The 24330-nt window shown below is 40.4% G+C and overlaps 1 protein-coding gene across 1 annotated transcript; it reads right to left on the reverse strand.

The window, feature by feature from the left end:
- Positions 1-4047: 4047 nt before the first annotated feature.
- tmem179 (transmembrane protein 179) lies at positions 4048-24010 on the reverse strand. Its single transcript, XM_003214305.4, has 4 exons — positions 23590-24010; positions 14622-14759; positions 10114-10192; positions 4048-8194 (listed from the first exon to the last, which is right to left on the reverse strand). The coding sequence occupies exons 1-4, from the start codon at positions 23889-23891 to the stop codon at positions 8015-8017; spliced, it is 699 nt and encodes a 232-aa protein (XP_003214353.2). The 5' UTR covers positions 23892-24010; the 3' UTR covers positions 4048-8014.
- Between the last annotated feature and the right edge of the window lie 320 nt (positions 24011-24330).

Below are 24330 nucleotides of genomic sequence, written 5' to 3' on the forward strand. Positions count from 1 at the left end.
GCTCACCCCGTTCCCTGGATTCACACCTCCAACCTTTCAGTCAGCAGTCCTGCTGTCACAAGGGTTTAACCCATTGTGCCAACAGAGGATCCTATGTGCTCATGAAATCAGTAGTTTGGTGAAGCACCAGCATGCTTTGGCAGAGAAGGCGAAAGACCATGTAAAAACACAGCTCCCATGATTCCATAGCATAGAGCCATGGCAATTAAAAGTGGTGTCAAACTGCTTTAATTCTACAGTGTAAATGCACCCTGTGTCTTGGCTATGCCATTCATAGCTGGCTGAGATTAGCATGGTAGTATCTTCCCTTGTAAGGTAGAAAAGCTGGCAAGGGAAAGTTTTCACTGTTGACATTATTTCACCAGATGAATTGCTAGCTACGTGTATAGAATCATAGTTAGAAGAGACCACAAGGTCTATCCAGTCCAACCTCCTACCATACACAATCAAAGCACTCCCAACAGATTGCAATCTAACTTCTGTTTAAAAACCTCCAAAGAAGGAGATTTCCTCAGACTCCAAGGCAGCATATGCCACTTTCAAAAAAGCTCTTACCATCAGGAAATTCTTCCACGTGTTTAGGTGGAGTCTCTTTTCTTGTGGTTTGACTACGTTGTTCCATGTTCTAGTTTCTTGAGCAGCAGAACACAAGCTGTCTCCCTCTTCAAAATGGCATTCTTTCTAATATTTGAACATAGCTACCATACAACCTTTAGCCTTCTCTTCTCCAGTCCAGCTCTCTAAGCTATGGTTTCCAGACCTTTGACCATTTTGATTGTCTTCCTCTGGACATGTTACATATTCTATACTAGTATTGATCTGTCAAATCTATTTTCATTAATGTCTTCATTTTCTCACTTTCAAGCCATTTGAATGTCTGTTCCTTGGTTATTATTTGTGTGCTATGTTGAAATAGGTGAATTACTGCCTACAGCACATTTGCTTAATTGAGACATGGATGAATGGCATTTGAATTGTTCATACATGTGCATACTGCTAAACACTGTTTTAAAAATATTGCGGGATGAATGACATGCATGGAAATGTACACGTTTCTATCTACTACTTCATTCAAGCCCATTCCCAGACATTATCTGACAATAAATGTTACAGACAAATCCAGGTAGAACTCAGCAAACAAAGCTTTATTGTGAAGCTCCTTTTTAGACTTTTTATACTCAGCAAACTTCCCTTTGCCTCATTTTCTGTCTAGCAGAAAGGTTGGTTTTTTTTAGCATCATTAACATTGGGAAGATGATGGAGAAACACAGACCTATAGTGTTGGGTATGTCAACATGTCTGCATCATGGAATGCAATAAAATGTGAACTAGTAAAGAATTGAATTCTACACTGTGTATTGATGTGCCTTCAAGTCACCTGTTGACTTATGGTGACCCCATGATTTCACAGGATTTTCTTAGACAAGAAATTCTCAAAGATGGTTTTGCTGATTCCTTCCTCTTCTATGTAGCCTATATACTTGGTCTACATTGATGGTCTTCCATCCAAGTACTGAGCTGATCCTGCTTGGCTTCCAAGATCATATGGATTCTTCACCAGACTATCCTATAGTATAGTAGCTTTGCAAGCCTGGTTATGACAGTGAATGTAAAAAGCAGAATCTAATAGTGAGCATGCACAAGTAACAAAGCAGAAAAAAGGAGGAGGGAAGATAAACTTGCATTTTGGAAAAAAAATCTTCAAGCACTCTCCAGAAGATTCAAAACATTTTTCTTTTGTTATACAAGACCATCTGAAGTGCTTTTTTATTTCATTTGCGCATATTGTTAGTTTTAAATAAAACATTTGTTTAAACATGTTGCCCTGCTCTTTTGTATGTGTGTGTTGCCCAAATTTATCTGCATTCTTTCCCTGTGGTTTCTGCCTCTGGTATGTTTTTGTTCAGCTGCTTTCTACAATGAGACCTACCCATATTGCTAAAGAATGCAGATTTACTAGCAGAAGCCTACAAGGCTTTGTTGCTGGTGCCTGGCTGTCTTTTATTTTACTACAACAATGTGTAAATAGAAAACTTATACAGTATGGCTCCCATATCTGCAGAGGATAGATTCTTGAACTTCATGACGGTATGTGATATTGTGGATAAGAGCAAAGCTTATTGAAATGATGGATTGCCAGCTCCAGAATACAATAGAATCACATTGGAGTTTCTGGTGTGAGACGCGACTTGCGGTTTCTCAAGTTGCTCCTGACACGAAAAAAAAAAAAACATTGGATCTCCTAGGAAATGCCTAGATAGGTCATATTTTATGAGCCATGGGCAAATGAAAATTCAGGTTCCACTACTGCAGTTAAGAGGACTGTATTGTTCTTAAACAGTAAAAAAAATGCAATTATGTCAGCATCAGTCTCAGAAATCCACAACTCCCTCTAGTGATTCTCTATATACTGAGGAAGCAAAACATACAAAGTTAGAAAACTCATCTGAGTACAGATGCCACTTATACAACATTTCTATTATTGAAGGCTTTCATGGCTGGGATCACTGGGTTGTTGTGCATTTTCCAGGCTGTATGGCCATGTTCCAGAAGCATTCTCTCCTGACGTTTTGCCCACATCTATGTCAGGCATTGTCAGAGGTTGTGAGGCTATTATACATTTATCCCTCCATTTTTGCAGGTGTCCTTCTCACAGTTTGATGACTTACAAGTGCTTTTGACTTCTTACAGCACCCTATAGCCAAATCCCATTGACTATGTGACACTGCTATGTCAAATCAGAGCACAGGAAGTATTTATCCCCTCCCTCTGAAATCTTTAGTATGAAAAATACACCTGCTGAAGGGGGTTGGGAATTCAGCACCTTGGAGAGACACCTTAACAGCCTGAGGATTTGTTCTCAATTACAGAGGCATGGGATTTGGGTGAGAGTGCCCGGCGTTTGTTGTTGTATGCTTTCAAGCAATTTCCAACTCATGACAACAATAAGGTGAGTCTAGGTTTTCCTGGCATGATTTGTTCAGAAGATGTTTGCCATTGTCTTTCTCTGAGGTTTAGACAGTGTTCCAGTAAATGATCAGCTGGGAAGCAACCCAATTGTTGGACTGTCCTCAGGACCTATGAGTTTCTCCAAAGGGAAGACTGAAAACATCATTAAGGACTGACACCAGCCTCAGCTGAATTTGCATAAAGACGCTCTACCCTCTTGTTCCTTTTCAGGATTAATGGAAATTAAATAGGTTGTAGGTCAAATAAAGTAGACCTTGATCTAACCCAGCTTTCTGTATCTAGCTTTGTAATTCTATGGTTGGTCATCGAAAGGCATAGGAAAAGGAAAAGTATAGGAAAGTAGAAGGAAGACAAAATTCATCCTCGCTTTAGGGAAATATAGACCACTGTAAAAGGAACCTGGAAACCCGCCTTGAAGACCAAACTTGCTCCATTTTTAATGATCATGTTTGCTTGTCTAAGTTAGGTTTGCACTTGAATTTAAGGCCTTTTTGTCCTCAGTAACAAAACACACGATTTCATTGGCCCTTGGGCATGATGATACAATTGTCTATTAAAAGCACGTCTCTTCTGATTATAGTTGAACGAATTACATGACAGTAATTCAAGAAAACCTATTATGGGGGTATCCTTTGGGGGAGAGGTGTTGGGGGATTAGATTGGCTCAGCAGCAAGTACATTTAGCCTTCTGAGACAGAGCTCTGAATAAATTTTCAGAAAAAGAGGTACACAAAGGAGGAAACACATTGCAAAAGGAAGGAGTGAGGTAGACAATACTGAACTAATATATGCAATTTAATTGCATGTCCACACTTAGAACCATAGAGTTGGAAGAGACCACAACGGCCATGCAGAATGAACACACAATCACTCTTGAAAATTGTCATCCAGATTCTGTTTAAAAATCTCCAGCAAAGCAGATATTTTGGGGATGGATTTTTTTCCCTGAGTTATATGCAATGTTGACATTTAAAGGAATGGTACCATTTTCCACATATCCACCTGAAGAGATAGGGAACAGGAAAGCTTATCTGTGATCTTTCACCTTCACTTTAAAAGAAATACCAAAACCACAAAACCTTTCAGACAATTTATTAATATATGGCACCAGATCAGAATCCCAATGTGCTTTTGGAGACAGGGAGAAACATTTAATAGAAAACATATTCATTAATTATCACCAACAATATGTATTTTAGGCAACCCTCCATCCACACAAAAACAAAGAAAATACAGTAGTAATATGGCCTTTAGTTCAGATCAGGAGAATATTCCTTGCTACATCCGTTTTGCCGCAGGAATACAACTTACTATAACAAAAGAATAACTACAGTTTGCTGCACAGAGAAAACAGTTCCCTCTTCAGTTCCATATGAAATAAGTAGGAGTGTGCATTTAATATTTTTAACTAAATTGTTGTCCAGTACATATCATACTATTCATGTCCAACTGAACAATGAATAAACATCCTTAAAAAACAATGCAAGGCTGGAATGTACATTCAATGAGTGCTGGAATAAATGCAAAATCTATTTCGTAATCTCAAATTCTTTCATTTTTAAAATTTGATTGATTTATGTTGAATCTATTTCAATATCCCAGTTCTAAATCTGAATGCAAGTAGACAAAATGGAGTCAGATTCCCACAATAGAGTTATATTTTCCCTTATAAATGTTGAGCCTATTAACAAGTTCAAGGATTGAGGGGGTGCCAAATGTTCTGCAAATACATGAAGTATTTCCAATATTTGGGGTCACTGTGTTCCCATCTCAGGCATTTAAATTTTATTTTTCTGTTTTGAAAGTGAGGACCGAATTTCAAAATTACATATTCACTGAAATACTTTCTAAATGGTAAGGGCTGCCAAAATGTTTGATAAGTTGTTCCATTGCAAGTAAAACCTTTTGCATCTATTTTAACACTTTATCAACAGTTTTCCCATATGTAAATGTAAATTGGGTTCTGAGAGATACACATCACAAGAATAGATTGAGTAATCAAAATATTCATCTTCCTCATTGTGAATATGCAATAAAGACTCAAATCAGCAGTAAAGGACCATCACGTTTACACTGGTTTAGGTTTAATGAAACAGCTTTCCTTGCCTAAGCTCCAAGGCTTAATCTGACACATCTCCAATGAAAATGGATTCCAAATGGTAGCGCTTGCACAGGGAACAAAGGTCTAAAACTTTGTAAAAGATCTCAGATTGCATTAAAAGCTTGGTATATTTGTGAAGTCTTGTATCCGCTTTAACTACAATGGCTACTTTGTATGGAATTCTGGAATTGGTTGATTTTAGTGGCTTGCAATAAAATCAGTTTATACTACTTTTTACAAGTGGAAGGGGAGAACATTCAAGGCAACACAGGCTATATTTTATCCCCCACCCAACATACTGTCAGAATTCTTGGGAAAATATTTTACATTTATAGTAGAGAAATGACCATGGTTAGTACTAACCAAAGTTCCATCTATAACATCAGCGAGAATTATCCTTAATCCTGCAAAGAAATGCCAATCCCAACATTCAGAGGTGTGCAAAATCCTTTAGATTGTAACAATCATTCCTGGTAGTTTAAGCTAAAGAGAGAAAATATCCCTGTTCAACCATGAATTGACTCCTCAGCTATTATTTTAAGCCTAGAGCTGTGCTCTTAGAAGCAGTAATCTTATAATGATTTCACACACTTTATGAGAGAGCAATATCACAAAGAGCACTACTAAAGTTAACTATATCACTAAGTTTCTAGTTGCATATATGAAGAAGCAGGCATTATATATCAACTGCTTACAAGGCAAATTGTTCACCATTGCCTCTCTGACTACATTTGAGCAAGCAATAAATTATATATTTTACATGCAAACCTCAAAGCTGATGCTAAGTCAAAGTGCACTTGGTGATCTCTTGAGAAGATCTACAAAGCACACTTAAGATAATGCAATGTCCTATCCACCCCACCCACCCCAAATCCCTTGATAAGCTAAAATGTTTCTAATCGTCTATCCTCATAGGTAGCTTCTAGGGTAATTTCTATTAGGAGCATAAGTTGTTTACAAAATAAAATAAAGATTGAATCTGAAAAAAGGATAAAAGTACAAAAACAATCAGATTTGCACATTTTCTGCTTGGCCACTGATTGCAAGACATGTGTTTCAACAAAAGGATCCTTTGGCCTTTTGATTATGGGGTGATTTTTCCTTTTGGCAAACAATGAGTCAGGAATGTTTTCCAGAGATCTCATTTTTTGGAAAACATTTCATGATTTTTCTTATTCAGTTTTCCATTTTCTAAAATCCCAGACTATGGTATCATAGAGGAGGGATTTTTTTCCAGTTATGAATGAATGTGGCAGTTAGTTTCAGCTCTGCTGAAAAAACGAAACTTCCAGGGACTATGTTCATATTGTAGTCATGCATAAATCTGAACATACAGGCAAATTATTGAATAACCAAGATAATACTGATAATTTAGAGAAGACCAGAACTGCTTATTCACATGACTGGACAACCGACCTATTACTTGAACATTTTTAGCATGTCAGCACATGAAACACTTTCAGCATATGGCCACAATGATCAAGAGATCAGGGCAGCATTTGTTGAAAGCTGAATCCTGTGTTTCTAATGTGGGGCTTAGTCTTCCCTGTTCTTTTAAGTTGGTCTTGTGCCATGGAAGCAGTAAGAGTTGGACTTACAGAGCTGAACTTAATTCTTGTCTAAGCTAATAGTTCCACTTTGGTTTCCTTGAATTTTGGACCTTTATCCTAATGTTCCTGGCAGCTTGTGATTCTGGGAACTGAAGTCAAAAATTCCTGGAGGACCAAAGCTTGGGAACCATTGGTTTAAACCAGTAGTGTCCAACCTTTGATGCTCCAGGTGTTTTGGACTTCAGATACCAGAATTTCTGAGCACTGGACCAGATGGCCAGGGCTTCTGGGAGTTGGAGCCCCAAAAACCTGGAAGATCAAAGGTTGGACAGCACTTCTTCAAACCATGCAACAGATTCATACTGAGATATACCTCCAGCACGAGTCTGCAAAGTTTGCAATCTCTAGTCCATCCACCCACTAGATTACATGAGCTTTCAGGTGATGGAGGTGGGAAAACACATAAACCCCATCACCAGAAAAACAGCATCCTTGGATCCTGCACTGAAAAGCAGAATATAAAATAAATACACACATACATACATAAATAAATATATAAATACCAAAATACCAAAATCAATAAATAACCATGCATGATGCAGACACTCTAGATAGCCTACTAAGTGGATATTTGATTTGCACAATTCCCAGCCTATGCTCCTTCACTTTTGGGGAGAGGGATAGAGTGCCCATATTATTAATAACATTGAGTTACAGCCAGATTTAGTTGTGCTTAGAGAAAACACACAAAAATCAATGGTTCTTAAACTAATTCAGACTTACTTTCTTTCCTGATTTCTGTAAGTCTCCTCTAAGTACTGTATCCAATCCTACGTCCGCAAAACAGAATTGAGGACACCTGAATGGGTGAACTAAGCTTCTCTCTTCAAATATGTCGAGAAGGAATATAAGCCATCGTCTCCAATTCTAAAACCAGTCAGATACTCCAAAGTAAGCAAGCTATTTATCACAATATTATGAAATTTTATCAAAGAATTGTACACAGTTTACTGTTTATGGATTGGTTCACGCTTGTATGTTCATCACAGCTTAATTGTAGTATCAATGCATGGGTTGCATCTGTAAATGAGTAATCATTAATTAATCCCCAAATATACCTGACGCTAGCAATAATGGAATACCTTTTATTGGACATAAATTTTGAATATTTGACAAATTTGTCTAGCAATTAAATGAAATGTACATGCCTTTGTGAACCATTCTTATGGGTTGCGTCAGTTGGGACATTCCTAAAGGTAACATATCTTTTAACAGGGTGCATCATTTCAGATTCCCTTTCTTTTCTTAAAGCTTTCAAAAGCATGCCAATAATATTTTTCAAATCCTCACAGTCTAATTACAAAACCTAAAGCCTACAATGGTTATCTGCCCATTAGATCATGCCACTTTTCTCCTCCTGGAAAGAAGTTCGTGAAGAGGATCGTCCTAGCAAAAGCTCCTTCTCATGAATCAGACTATCCAGAAGGTCTTCTTGCCTGTAGTTGTGATAAACCTTCAAAAAGGCCAAAACTGTAATTCCTAGCCAGGTCAGCCAGGCAGCCCAGAGACCAAACTAGATGAGAGAGAGAGAGAGAGAGAAAGAGAACATCACAATAAAGCAATTCTAGGTTGTACTTCAGAAGTGTAGACACTTTTTTTCAAATAGTTATTTTCTAAGTGAGTTTGGGAGGGTTATGACAGAAGGCTCTCCCAAACACCAAAGAGCTTGCTTCTCTTGCTCACTTCTTTTTTGTCACATGCTTGGAACTATCTCAAAACAAACAAACAAACAAATAGTATTCATTCTGAGACTGGGTGATGAGATAGCCTCACTGATGATAACCAAAGCCAATTCAGAATGGGGGCAGTATGTTCCCAATCAAACAAATAAGATACCACATATTGGTCAAGATAATGACATGGCATCATGAAGCCAATGAGGAGTGACTACACAATGCCATACCTGAGAACAAACCACTTGAGAAAGATTCTTTCTACACACATCTTTTTGAACCCACACTCCCAACAAGAGATACAAACTTCCCTGGAAAAGTATCCATCACCCTGTTCTGCATTTGCTTTAATGAAGAGTAAAAAGGTAAAGGTAAAGGTTTCCCCTGACATTAAGTCTAATCATGTCCGACTCTGGGTGTTGGTGCTCATCTCAATTTCTAAGCTAAAGAGCCAAGATCATGTGGTCAGCATGACTGCATGGAACGCTGTTATCTTCCCGCCGGAGCGGTACCTATTGATCTACTCACATTTGCATGTTTTCGAACTGCTAGGTTGGCAGAAGCTGGAGCTAACAGCGGGCTCTCACTCCGCTCCCGGGATTTGAACCTGGGACCTTTCGGTCTGCAAGTTCAGCAGCTCAGCGCTTTAACACACTGAGCCACCGAAGGCTCCTAATGAACTACTCTAATGAAGAGTAGACAAATATTATTCATAGATATGGCAATATAGTCCCCCTGCTAAACCTCCCTGTTTATGCCAAAGAGGTAACATTTCAGCTGCTAGTTTTTCCAGAAATCCCAAGCTTCAATTTTAATATGCTTATTCATATTAATATAAGCTTATTAAAGCTTATTTAATAAGAACCCCCGATGGCACAGTGGGTTAAACTGCTGAGCTGCTGAACTTGCTGACTGAAAGGTAGGCGGTTTGAATCTGGAGAGTGGGGTGAGCTCCTGCTGTTTGCCCCAGCTTCTGCCAACCTAGCAATTCAAAAACATGCAAATGTGAGTAAATCAATAGGTACCGCTCCGGCAGAAAGATAATGACGCTCCGTGCAGTCATGCCGGCCACATGACCTTGGAGGTGTCTACGGACAACGCCGGCTCTTCGGCTTAGAAATTGAGATGAGTACCAACCCCCCAGAGTCGTACACGACTAGATTTAATGTAAGGGAAAAACCTTTACCTTTATCTTAACTATTCATTATAAGAGGCACTGAAAGATAAATAAATTCAGGTTTGTCTGTGTGTCCAAATACAGAGACTGACACCAAGATACAGTGTTACTTTTTCATTTCTGGAAGTTATTGGTGCATCCATACTGTAGAATTAATGAAGTTCGACACCACTTTAACAGCCATGGCTTATTGCTATCAAATCCTGGGATTTTGTGAGGTGCCAGCATTGTTTGGCAATGAAGGCAAAAGACCTTGTAAAATTACAAATCCCATGATTCCATTCAGTTGAAGTGGTGTCAAACTGAATTAATTCTACAGTATGTGTAAATGTACTTTAATGACACTGCTATCCCGTACACAGAAATCCAGGGCAGTCCAAAGCATTTCTGAAAGCTGTCTTATATGGAATAATAAGAAAAAAAAGGGTATATGTATGTGTGAATTGACATCAGGTGAAATTACGTTCAAAGGATGATATTTCAGTGTGTGGAGATAGACTAAATAACTTAAAGATCTTTTCCAATGTGACAATTTTTCAGTTCAATGAACAGAGAGGCTCTGGGCACTATGGTCTGACTTACCTGTGTGATGGCAAACTGATCATAGAATGCTGAGTTTTCTAAATTCAGCTCAAGATCTATATCCTGTAATTCTTCACAGCTGGAGGGAGAAGGCAGTTTGGATGAAAAGGAAAGAAACAAAAATCATTTCAGCAATTCCAAATGACCTTACTGAGCTTCAGCCGAAACAGGCCTCTAAATCCTGTTCTATAAAGCTTCGTTTTCTAGCAGCAATACCCCACTGCTATATATAAGACCACTGGGTGACAATGCCTTCATTACAAAACAATCAGTCTGCTATCCTTGAAAACACAGACAAATATTACAGCCTTACCCAGAGTGTGCCATTAAGCTAGACAGAGCTTTCTGCAGTTTCATCTAAGGAAAGACATAACAAAGCAAGGGCCAAAATGTCAACCTCCCTTCTAATGCTTTCCCAAATCTTGTCATTTTTTCCAATTTCCTGGAGATTATGAGCAAGAGAGAGATTGTGTGAATCTGCCTTCTGGAAGTCAGGTGAAGGACTGCCAAGGTCTTGCAAAATGGCCAGCAAAAGAGTGGCGAACACACATGATGGCCAACATATTCAAGACTTGTGTCATTCAAGGGATTTTTCAAGTGAGCACAACTTGAAAAGACTTGGTAGGAGAACATTCTTGCTAGGGGCAAAAAAGACCATTGTTGGGGTCAAGATTCTCAACACACACAAAATTCATCTTGAACATCCTGAGATTCACTACAAGACAAAGGACTTTATCACACCAGCCTGTTGTCCCATTGCAATTACATTCCTTTAGCAAATGGAAAAATACATAATTGGAATGATCATTTTCACATCTCACCATTATTTTGCAAGTCTGGCACTTTGTTGATGCAGATTCCCATAAACATTTTTCCACAGTCTTGCTTCCTACCTAACACATGTGCACTGTGGTTTTTGCCTGTTTTTCATCCTCTCCCATTTTGTCACAACCACACATTTTACAGTCCTAGCAATCTCCAAGACTTTCCTCCCTGCTCAAAAAAATTCCTCCCCATTGTAATACTGGGACTGCAGCAGAATGAACATTATTGTACAAGGAAGACTGATGGAAGGACAGCTATGTTGGATTCATTAATGGATATTTTTTCCAGTCAGTGAATAGAGACAATCCAGTCATGATTTAAGCACAATACAACTACAAGAGAGGTGCTAAGTTCCACCCAAAAGCACTTTCATTCTGCCATAATTGCACTTTATCAGCCTTGTGTGATAAAATCCAAAGTGTAACTTCCTTCAAAGCCTCAAAACATTGTGACACCTGAGGTATATAAAATTTGTACAAGTCTTGCATACTTTTAAAAAAAACAGAAACCCCTTGAAATAAGTGTACAATAATAAGATAAGCACACCCTTTGGTCAGTGAAGATCTATATATAAAAGACATGGACTAAAATGTATACAAAAATGTGTATTTGAATGCCAAAAATACATAAAACATGGGATGAGAATGCAAATGAGATTTGGGAAAATACAATGAAATCAAGACTGGGATATTTTTTTCAATCTCTCTTTGTTTCTGGAGGTTCTCCTCAGTTGCTGTATTGTTCTCTCCCCCGCCCCCCAGAAATAGCATTTTCTAAACACCAGATGCTCAAACAAGCAACAGAAAAAGATTGTTGCCATCATCCTTATTTGTGGACTTCTCCAAAGCATCCATGTAAAACAGACCTCCAAAAAAGGTGAATAAAAAGCATTGCTCACAGAATTTGCATCCCTTCACAACAACAAAATAATACAATGAGGATCAAGGGATAGTTAGTACAGGGCCTGGAAAACCTAGACTTTGATTGTTGTTTATGTGTTCATTGGCATTGAATGTTTGCCATTTTTGTTATTTCTGTAAACCGCCATGAGTCCCTTCAGAAAGAGAGTGTGGGTTATAAATAAAGCTTCTTCTTCTTCTTCTTCTTCTTATTATTATTATTATTATTATTATTATTATTATTATTCTGTATTAAACTTTAAATTACAATTCCCAGCCATGATGAGGGATTTGGAAGTCATATTTCTAAAGGACCTTCTTTGGCTTTAGGGTTATAACTCCAGCTGAAGTTATTATTTATTATTTTTATTTACAATATTATTATTTTTATTTACAATATTTATATTCCACTCTTCTCACCCCGAAATTGACCTTACAGTTGTGCTAGAAGACCTAGAAATTCCTAGAGAGGTGTTCTCTTAGGTTAAAAAATAATTTTGAAAAACATTGTATTAATTGAGATGGATATAATAATACCAATAGACAAGAAGTGCAATAAAATTATTATTTTTTATTCCAGTTTTTCACTTTCATGGATATGGTGCCTCTAACTCCAGTGAATGTGGTAGGCTGATTTAACAGTATTCTAAATAGGACAACACTAGATCACTGCTTGCAAATTTCCAAAAAATAAGAGGAATTAGAGTAATGGGAATGTACAAAAGAAAACAAAATCCATGGAAAGCGCTCACAACTTTAAAAATGTTTTCAATAAAGGTGAAAAAAATATATATCAGCACTTCCCCTTTTATTATGTTCCACCCACAAACCGCCCACAGTCACTTTGGCACTAACCCAACAATGTGTTTTGACCCACAATAAAAACCCGTCTTAGGAGCCTCCATTACCTTTTGACATCACAAGAGAAGACTTCAGAAGAAGGGAGTTTTTGCGGGGTTTTGGTTTCAGGTGCTCCAGAGCAAAGTGTTGGTAAGAAAGGATCTGCCTACAGATTTTGTTTGTTTATTGATTTTAAACAAACAACTTGTAATTTTACTTGGTGCTGTGAAAAATATCCAGGTTTTTTGAGGTTTCGGAAGGCCTCTTTCTCTCTCTCTCTCTCTTCATTCTCTTTCTCGCCTTTCCAGTGTGGTCAGCCATCTTGGATGCTTATCCGAACATTCGATTTGTCAATCAGGGTTTTTTTCACCAAAAAAACCCAGAGAGCACTTTAAACCGAATATTCGAATAATCGTTGCAGCCCTAAACAGAACATTCACTAATGGCATTTTACAACATATGACAAGGTGAAACATAAAATTAATGCTTTAGCAGTGTAATTAATCTATATCATATGACATAAAATGTCACTTTTTATCTACTGCATTATTATCAAGCACATATTGGATTTAGAAACTCCAAATAGATATTTATATTTCTAATAGGAAATGAAAAGTGATAGAATAACCTGGAAAGCTGTTGGGGTTTTATGCTACGTAACATATAGTAGAAACATTTCTCTGCCACCAGAAATTTGCTCATGTCAGTTCAAATTCAGAGCTTGAAAAGTTACTTTTTGGACTCTCTGAATCCACAAATAAGAATAGTCCTTTGTTATAGTAACTGGAGGATTACAGGTATTGAAATGCAAAAAGGTAACATCCCATGCTCTGTTCAAATGTGAGCCAGGGCAACTGCGCAAACCCAACCCAACCATTTTCTCCCACTTGTAGTTTTGGATTAATAACATTTCATGCTTGGGATTCTGCACTTTGAAGCAAATTGTAGGTCTCAAATTCTTAAATTCCATTTTCATTTCTAGAGATCCTTAAACCATCTAGATTTTGTTGATATCAATACCAGATAGGAAAAAAAATCCTTAAAATAATCCAGTTATGTCTCCCATGGGGCAAGATTGGGCCACCATTCTCAATAAAGAACTCTACAAACCCTGTTTCTCTAAATCAAATAGAAAGGAGATATTTGAAAAATTACAACTCTTCCATCATGATGTAGTCATCTAGTTTTTAAAGGCAATGGATTTTAAGAGCATCAGAATAAGGACAAGTAATTTATCTTACTTTGGCAGGGGATACCTTTCTGGAACAGAAAAGTCTTAAGGGTATAATAATAGAAACATAGATTTGGAAGAAACCACCAAGGCCATCCAGAATTATATAAAGATTTATAAACCTTTGACCATTTTGGTCACCCTTCCCTGGACACTTTCCAGCTTGTCACTATTCTTCTTGAATTGTGTTGCCCAGCACAGAACATTGGTATTCTGGGTATATTTTGAACAAAGCAGAATAGAGTAGTACTATTACATACCTCAATCTAGACAACCATAGTCCTATTGATGCAGCCTCGAATCACATTGGCTTTTGCAGCATTACATTGTTGACTCATGTTCAGCTTGATGTCTACTAAGACTCCTATATCTTTTACACATGTAGTTTAATAATACATTTCTGTACTGGCAAAGAATTGGATGAGATGGCACTTAGGATCCCTCTGAAATCTATGGTTCTAGAATTTTATGGCTATAGCTCCCTAAATCCTCCAACTGGGCATAGTACCTAGGAGCATGGGGGAGTCATAGCCTGAAAACTCTTTTGTCAGCCTTGCTTGAACAATACCTTTGGAGACAATCTCAGGGATATATTTCTTCATGTTTGTTTTCCTTGTTCTCATAACTGTAACTTTTGTTTCTTTCTACTGATATCCTTTTAGGTTGAATTTTTTTTTAAAAAACACACCATAATCTCTATTTTCAGTACTCACCTATTTGGCATGCTTCCTTTTTCAGTAATAGCATCACACCACATGTTGAAGCCAACAGTCACAATAGTGCTGGCGATAAAGATGATAAATACCACAAAGGCGCTGACCAGTAGATTCAGGAAGGCATAGAAAAAAGAGCTGCAATAGAAATTGGGAATGGGGGGAGAAAGGAAGAAACTAAGCACAAGCCTTCAGAACTTTCCCTACGCCAGGGATGAGGAACAGGTGACCCTGTAAATGTTTTTGGAATACAACTTTCACCATCCTATTATTAGCTCTGCAGATTGAGACTGACAGGTATGGACTATATTATCTAATCCTATTCTAGCCCCGTTTATTGAAAGATTGTGCCACATGCTACAAGATATATTGCCACACCATGCAACATATGCTCCTCTATTGTTGATGGATATCAAGTCTACTTTGACTTATGATGACTCTGTTAATAAGAGATTAGATGTCACCCTGTTAGCAACAGCCCTCCACAGGTCTTGCAAACATAGGTCCATAATTTCCTTGCCTGAATCTATCCACCTACAATGTGGCCTTTATCTTTTCCAACTGCCTCCCCATCTTCCAAAATATTATTGTCTTTTTAATGATTCATGTGTTCTCATGATATGTCCAAAGTATGGTAGTCTCAGTTTTGCTTCCCAATGTAGACAACCAAAACAAGAACTACATGCACCATATGTTGCTTAATCCTAATAAAATGGGTTCAAGAAAAATGACCATCCTCTTTCCAAATGTATAGTGAGTGCTCCATAACCAAGAATTCTGTATCCATGCAATCAACCATCCATGGCTTGAAAAAAATTAAAGTTTCAAAAAAAAACCCAACAAATCTTGATTTTGCTATTTTATTTAAGGGACAGCATATTACTACACCACTGTGTATAACAGAAATTGGACATCTGTGGATTTGGGTGTCCACCTGTGTGTCTGTGTCATGGAACAAAAACCCCAGTGGGTACCATGGCTAGTACACCAAATCATCTCCACTACCACTATTTCAGCCAATGGCATAGAAACCAGAAAATCAATGTGCAGAAGAAACATTCCCTAACATGTCCAAAATATCCCAAAGCTGTCTTTGGCATCAGCTCCTTAGACCCTGAAATGCCCTAAAAGCTAAACACTCATTTCATGCTAAGACAGCAAAATTCAAATACTGCATTCCTTGTTTTGTCAGATCGCTAGTGACATATTTAGGTTTAAGAAGCATTTGCTTTCTCCTTTGCCTTGTTCTAACTGAAAGACACTTCAACTTAACCCATGTTTTGATCTCACTTTGCCTTTAGAAACACTATAATATCTCCTTTTTTAAAAAAAGGTGGTTTGAATTGGGAACCTTTCCTTTTCATTAACTAAAGTGAAGAATTTGAGAGGGAGGAAAATATACAGTAATATCAGACCACGAATCCAAGAGTGGCAACTATTACACCATACATACTCATATATAAGGTGACTTCAAGTATAAGTTAAGGACAGGTTTTGGGGCTGAACAGCAAAGAGAAAAGGGTCCTGCAGTCAAGTCAGATGTTTGTAAATCAGGGACTGCTTTATTGTTGTGTATATATAAGGGTTTAAATTATGATTGTGTTTGCAAAATGCCTTCATATTCCCCATGTCTATGTATAATTGAGACAGTTGGACAATGAGGAAAGCTAATGGGAAGAAAAACAACTTATTTGAAATGTGGTGCTGGAGAAGAGTTCTATGTATTCCATGGACTGCTAAAAAAACAAATTAATCAAGCCTGAATGTTCCCGAGAAGCCAAAATGAGAAGACATGACTCACTAGAAAAGACAGCAATGCTTGGTAAGAGACAAGGCAGTCAGAAAAGAGGAAGACTGGATTCCAGATGGATGGACCCAGGCAAGGAAGCCAGATGCCTGAGTCTGCAAGACCGGTGCTTGGCAGCGGATTATAGGGTGACTTGGAGGTCTTTCGTTCATGGGTTCACCATAAGTTAAAGTCAACTTGATGACCGTTAACAACAGCTATGCAATCTAGAAAGATGTACTTCACTTTATAAAAGAAAAAGAGACTGTTTTTTTGCACACACTCCTTGCACAAACCAGAGAGATGGGGAGGAGGGGAGAGAGAGACACGTGATTCTCATTTTGCTTTCATGTAGGATTCAAAATTGCAGTGACTGCCAATTTTTCAGCCTCTGTTCCTTGGCAAAACAGACAATCTAAGCCTATACAGAACATTACTGTGCAATTAATTACATTGTTCTATGTCTAATTTCTGGTTTTAGCATTTTTATTATAGAAATAACATCAGTTTGACAGTTTCTATGTAATCAAGATATTGATTTGAAAATGTGATTTGAAATAGTTGTTTTGTAGAACTGAAGGTGCCATATTGCTGCATGGATAAGTTGACTCAGATTTTGGGGCTGATTTTCTATTTAAAATTTCTAGATGAGAGTATAGGATACTTATAATCACAAAAATAGAATGGACCTCATGAGTCATCAGATCCAATTCCTACTCATCTCGCAGTGGTTCCCAACCTGTGGGTCCTCAGGTGTTTTGGCCTACAACTCCCAGAAATCCCAGCCAGTTTACCAGCTGTAAGGATTTCTGAGAATTGAAGGCCAAAATATCTGGGGACCCACAGGTTGAGAACCACTGAGCTAGAGCATCCCCAGCAGGTTAAAACATACAAAATAATACCACTGAAATAGTATTTAAAAGAGAGTTTTAAAACCATTTCAACACCAAAAAGATAAACAGCAGTGTTAAAATAGTACATTTAAAACTATCATGCTTTCTTTCTTTAAAAACCTTCAGTTCGCAAACGTCTATTGCTCTACCTCCCATAGCCTAGGGCAGTGATTCTCAGCCTATGGGTCCCCAGATGTTTTGGCCTTCAACTCCCAAAAATCCTAACAGCTGGTAAACTGGCTGGGATTTCTGGGAGTTGTAGACCAAAACACCTGGAGACCCACAGGTTGAGAATCACTGGCCTAGGAGCAGCTACCAAGAAGGCCTTCTCCTGTTTCCCAGAAGCTATGTTTGTGAAGGTTGTGGGGTGGAGGGAAAGCTTCCCTGAAGATCTTAGGAACCTGCCCAGGCAGACACGTATTTGTTTTTACTGTGTGCTTTCAAGTCATTTCTTACTTATGGCAATCCTAAGGAGAACCCTAAGGAAAGGGTTTTCTTGGCAAGATTTAAACCCTATGAGGAGCGATTTAAAGAGCTGGGTATGTTTAGCCTGCAGAAGAGAAGGTTGAGAGGATACATTATAGCCATATACAAATATGTGAGGGAGCAAGCTTGTTTTCTGCTGCCCTGCAGACCAGGATGTGGAACAATGGCTTCAAACTACAGGAAAGGAGATTCCACCTGAACATCAGAAAAAACTTTCTCACTGTCAGAGCTGTTCAGCAGTGGAACTCTCTGCCCCGGACTGTGGTGGAGGCTCCTTCTTTGGAGGCTTTTAAGCAGAAGCTGGATGGCCATCTGTCGGGGGGGGGGGGTGATTTGAATGAGATTTTCCTGCTTCTTGCAGGGGGTTGAACTGGATGGCCCATGAGGTCTCTTCCAATTCTATGATTCTATGATTCTATTCAGATGGGCTTTTGCCTTTGCCTTTCTCTAAGGTGGCGAGAGTGTGGTTGCCCAAGGCTAACCAGTAGACTAATAGGGTTGCCTTAGCATAAGTCAGAAGTGACTTGAAAGTGCACAACAACAAAACAGACTGACTCTGCAGAAGATGATGTCTAAAAGATTTGAAATGTGAATCAGAGATCGTAGGGCTAAGCAGAAGGATGTATGTTTAGGTAGTTTCGTTTTGTTTTTCCCAAAAGAAAACAAAAATGGCTCTAGGGAAATGTTTTTGGGAAGAAAATCCCAATAGCATGGTGCCACTGTTCATAAGGTTCTGTTTCTAGCTTGAGGAGCCTTTCCTTCAAGAGTAGTACAGAAATATTTTACATCAATAATAATAAATCATATTACCACTTGTCTAACAACAGGAGAATTTAAAAGAGGGTCTCTGCGGCTGAACGTAAAGTCTGGATGTTTTCATGAAGTAGCCTTTCTGCCCCTGCCCATAGCTTCATGGGCCAGAGTAGGCTTCGTAAATGAGACCCTGCTGATGTTCTCCATCTCCGCCTACACTATCCAGTATATGTTGCAGTGATTCATTTTTCTTGGATAAAGCCCTCTTCATCCAAGAAAACTTAGGGCATGCCGAGCTTAATTGCAACACATCTAAAATGTCAGATTTACAGAATATGTCATTTTAGCACTGCTCCATTTCTGCATCTCCATGGAGATCGCTTGCATGTTCTATTATAAACTCTTGATTGAGCTTTTCCTTCCAGACATCTGGAACTGTGCAGTCTGCAGACAATGTTGTCACATGTGTGGTCTGGCTTTATGTTCTCTAATGACTTTGCTTTGGGATAGTCTGGGATGAATCCATAGGTTAACTGAATGGTGTCCTAGGCCTAAGTTGCACAACTAGGTCACTCAAAAGTAGGGAAAAAGTGGATGATGGGCCACATGCAAGGACTTTCAACACATCAAAGATTTTTTATCTAGAAACCTCTTCCACACATCTATCAGAGAATGTAGAATGCAATTAGCAAATTCACTATATACCCATCTGTTTGCTGTGTGGCAAGGAGAGACCTTTTTATAATAGAAGAGTAACCCAGAACTTGAGATCTATTAAATAAAATTTTCTTGTGGGCCTGAAATAGCCTGGAGAAATCTAAAACATGGCAAAATTGCACCATCACTCCAACTGAGGATGCATCTACACTGTAGAATTAATTTAGTTTAACTGTCACGGCTGTAGACTCCAGTGATTTGTACTCTGGTGAGGCACCAGCACTCATGACAGAGAAGTCCGAAGGCCTTGTAAAACAACAACTCTCATAATTCCATGGGCTTGAACTATAGGTACACCCTTAAAAAGCAAATAGTTTCAAAAATGAAGGGCATGGGTGCTCTCCATAGTTCTTCTTTTTCATGGTTACTCAAATACGTATAAAAATGTCCTTCTTAGTTGCCCCTAGACTTTGGAACTTTTTACAGAAAGTGATTCTTCTACAGGCAAGTGTTTTAAATAAACCTATGACTTATTGCACTGTTCCTTTCCTATGACTTTGTGTTTTGATCTCTATTTTTAAATAATTATGTTTTTCCCTTTTTCATCTTTTCTATGATATTCCTTCTTTGTTTATGTGGATGAGATGTTTTGATTGCTGTTAGCTATCTTCAAGTATTGTTTTTAAGAAAATGCATTATGTGTATGAAACCAAGAGGGCTAATGTGATACATCAGTCTGGGGGAGGGACCAGAACTTGAGTTGTCCACTTTCAAATCCGCATGGAGCCATAAAACTCACTGAGGCCCCTCCTACACTGCCATATCAAATCCAGGTTATCTGATTTGAACTAGATTATATGGCTGTGTAGACTCATATAATCCAATTCACAGCAGATAATGTGGATAATTCAGATAATTCAGGCCAGAGTGGTTCACAACCTCACCCACACTGATCTGCCCAGATTGCCATGTTTCTGTCCTATAAAATACTGGGGGTGGTAAGGTACAGTATAACCCCCTGAAGGCTATGCCTAGAAGGTAACATTAATGATTTTCAGGGCTTGAGTCCCATCTAAAAGATATCTCATGATATATGCAAATCTGAAAAAAAAATATAACACTTCAGGTCTCATTATGGCTAAGGCATGCTCGACCTGTATTGAGACCTTTCAGAGGATGCATCTGCACCAACCACTTAAAGAGGAAGGGCCTCAGATCAGCTCCATGGTGGCCAAATGCTGCATGGAGCTGATCTGAAGTAATGCAAGGCAAGTCTATATTAATATGGTCTTGACTCATGTTCACCAAAGTTGGCAAATATCACCAAGTTTGGGTCCATGTAGACCAGGCATGGGCAAACTTCGGCCTCCAGGTGTTTTGGACTTCAACTCCAAAACACCTGGAGGGCGGAAGTTTGCCCATGCCTAGTGTAGAAACTTGGACCAATTCCAAGGCCAACCGGACACAGTTGTTTATATTGCCAATCCATGCCTCCTGGGCTTAGGAGGCCTGAGAACATGGAATAGCACTTGCTATCACTTCCCATTCTCTGTAGCCTAGTGGTCTCGGGCTGTGAAATAGGTCTTACCGGTTGGCCATCATCCGCAGTGACGTTGGCCAGGGTGGCATAGTGATTGGAGAAGGGAGGGAGGAGAATAGCGATGATTCCTTCTCCCTCCTTGTTGCCGTGTCCCTTTGCTGACATCACTGTAGGTAACAGCTGACAGAGAGGGAAACATGTGAATTTAACCTGCATTTTACCTGTGTATGTTTGTGACATGTATTTTAATCAGCGTCTTGTTTCCTCTCTCTGTTTCAACTATGTTGTACCCTGCCTTGGACTGCAAGGAGAGTCGGGTAATAAATAATCATTATCATTGTGTTCCTGTGAATTTTTCGAACTGTATGGCCATGTTCCGGAAGCATTCTCTCCTGACATTTTGATATAATCTATGGCAGGCATCCTCAGAGATTATGAGGTGTTGGGAACTAGGCAAGTGGGGTTTATATATCTGTGGATTGTCCAAGGTGGGAGAAACAACTCTTGACTGCCTGAGGCAAATGTGAATGTTTCAATAGGCCAGCTCAATTAGCATCGAATAGCATGGCAGCTTCAAGGCCTGGCTATTTCCTGCCTGGGGAATCTTTTGTTGGGAAGTGTTAACTGGCCCTGATTGTTTCTTGTCTGGTATTTCCCTGTTTTCTGAGTGTTGTTCTTTATTTACTGTCCTGATTTTAAGAGTTTTTCAATACTGGTAGCCAGATTTTGTTCATTTTCATGATTTCCTCCTTTATGTTGAAATTGTCCACATGAGTGTAGATTTCAGTGGCTTCTCTGTGTAGTCTGGCATGGTGGTTGTTAGAGTGGACCAGGATTTCTGTGTTCTCAAATAATTTGCTGTGTCCAGATTGGTTGATCAAGTGTTCTGCTATGGCTGACTTCTCTGGTTGCAGTGCCTTTCGTGTTCCTTGATTCGTGTTTGGGCAACGCTGCATTTGGTGGTCCCTATGTAGACTTGTCCATGGCTGCATGGTATACAGTAGAATCCAACAAAGGATTCCACCAGGCAGGAAACAGCCAGGACTTGAAACTGTCAGGCTATTCAATGCTAATCAAGCTGGCCAATTGTGATATTCACATTTTCCTCAGGCAGACAAGAGTTGTTTCTCCCTCCCTGAACATTCCACAGATATATAAACCTCACTTGCATAGTTTCCAATAGATCTCACAGTTTCTGAGGATGCCTGCCATAGATGTGGGCAAAATGTCAGGAGAGACTGCTTCTGGCACATGGCCATACAGCCCGGAAAACTTACAACTACTCAGTGATTATGGCCATGAAAGCCTTCAACAACAATCATTATCATTGGGTTGCTGTGAGTTTTCCAGGTTATATGGCCATATTCCAGAAGTATTCTCTCCTGCCGTTTCACCCACACCGTTTCACCCACGGTGTTGTTCATAGACACTTCCAAGGTCATGTGGCTGGCATGACTGCATGGAGCGCTGTTACCTTCCTTATGGAGTGGTACCTATTGATCTACTCACATTTCGAACTGCTAGGTTGACAGAAGCTGGGACTAATAGGTTGGCAGAAGCTCACCCTGTTGTCGAAGGCTTACATGGCCATGTTCCAGAAGCATTCTCTCCTGACGTTCCGCCCACATCTATGGCAGGCATCCTCAGAGGTTGTGAGGTCTGTTGGAAACTAGGCAAGTGGGGTTTATAGATCTGTGGAAGGTCCAGGGTGGGAGAAACTGCTAGGTTGGCAGAAGCTGGGGCTAATAGGTTGGCAGAAGCTCACCCTGTTGTCGAAGACTTGCATGGGGCCATGTTTCAGAAGCATTCTCTGCTGATGTTACGCCCACATCTATGGCAGAGGTTGTGAGGTCTGTTGGAAATTAGGCAAGTGGGGTTTATATATCTGTGGTGGGATAAACTGCTAGGTTGGCAGAAGCTCACCCCGCTCCCAAGAGTCGAACCACCAACCTTTCGGTTAGTGAGTTCAACAGCTCAGTGGTTCAATCCGCTGTGCAACCAGGAGTCCAACCACCAACCTTTCAGTTAGTGAGTTCAGCAGCTCAGTGGTTCAATCTGCTGTGCCACCAGGAGTCGAACCACCAACCTTTCGGTTAGTGAGTTCAGCAGCTCAGTGGTTCAATCCGCTGTGCCACCAGGAGTCGAACCACCAACCTTTCGGTTAGTGAGTTCAGCAGCTCAGTGGTTCAATCCGCTGTGCCACCAGGAGTCGAACCACCAACCTTTCGGTTAGTGAGTTCAGCAGCTCAGTGGTTCAATCCGCTGTGCCACCAGGAGTCGAACCACCAACCTTTCGGTTAGTGAGTTCAGCAGCTCAGTGGCTCAATCCGCTGTGCCACCAGGAGTCGAACCACCAACCTTTCGGTTAGTGAGTTCAGCAGCTCAGTGGTTCAATCCGCTGTGCCACCAGGAGTCGAACCACCAACCTTTCGGTTAGTGAGTTCAGCAGCTCAGTGGTTCAACCCGCTGTGCCACCACCCTGGAAAACTCACAGCAAACCAGGGATTCTGGCCATGAAAGCCTTCGACAACAGAGTCAGCATCATTATCATTGGTAAGAGGCTGCAGACAAGGAGTGTGTCTCCATTGTAGAATGGCGATGACTGGGCAGGACTTGAATGGCGCTGGCTCAATACTGGAGGCCTTGCAAAAGGACAGACCTTGGGATGGGGAGCCTTGAGCCCTGGCAGGGAAAGTGGTGTCATTCTACAGCAGAGAATCACAGAACAGGGACGGGATAGCATTGCAGCTTCTCCTTTGTTTCCTCCGCACCTACAAGCACAAGCGCCTTGGGCTGTAGGGGATCCCCAGGGCTGCCCCTCTCCCCTCTCCCCCGTTTCTCCGGCCGACTTACTCCTCGTGTCCCTTGCAGAGGAAGAAGAGGCTGCGCCAGGCCTGGGCGGCGGCGAGGAGGAGCGAGAGGAGCCCGGCGGCGAGGCCGAAGCGGCAGGCGGACTCGGGCCCCCACTCCTGGACCGTGAAGCGCTGCCGCCCCGCCGTCAGGTTGGCGCTGAGCCAGAGGCCCTCGGCGAAGAGCAGGCAGCGCCCGCGGAAGTCGCGGCTGTTCTCCGAGAGAGGCACCACCACGATGAAGGAGAAGAGGAAGGCGAAGAAGGAGCACAGGCACTGCGCCAGCAGCGGGCGGCTCGGCGCCATGGCCGGAGGAGGCAAGAAGGAAGCAAGGAAGAGATGGAGGGATGGATGCGCCAAGGGAAGCGCGCCCCCGACGCCAGCAGCACCAGCCCACGCCGCGCGCGCCGCCGAGGCCAAAGGGAGAGAGAGGAGGAGAGAAATTGGGGTGGGAGGAGCCTCTCCCTCCCGCACAGTTACCTTTCCCTGGGTGGCAAGCCCCAGAATCCTCCCGACTTGGGGGATTCTGGGAGTTGCCATCCACAAAAGGGGAGCTTCTCCAGCTCTGCTTTTCGCCCCATTCTTGGAATCAGTCAGACAGAGGAAGAGAAAGGTAATTTGGGGGAGGGGGGAATGGGAGGGGGTCATAAAACCCAGGACTATTTTGCTTCTGGACTGGTCTTTTCCAATTCTCCGATTCTATCTATCAGTCACGACACTGAGAAGATAGATCAGGCATGGGCAA

Source organism: Anolis carolinensis, chromosome 1 (genome assembly GCF_035594765.1).
Source record: "Anolis carolinensis isolate JA03-04 chromosome 1, rAnoCar3.1.pri, whole genome shotgun sequence".
Lineage (NCBI taxonomy): Eukaryota > Metazoa > Chordata > Lepidosauria > Squamata > Dactyloidae > Anolis > Anolis carolinensis.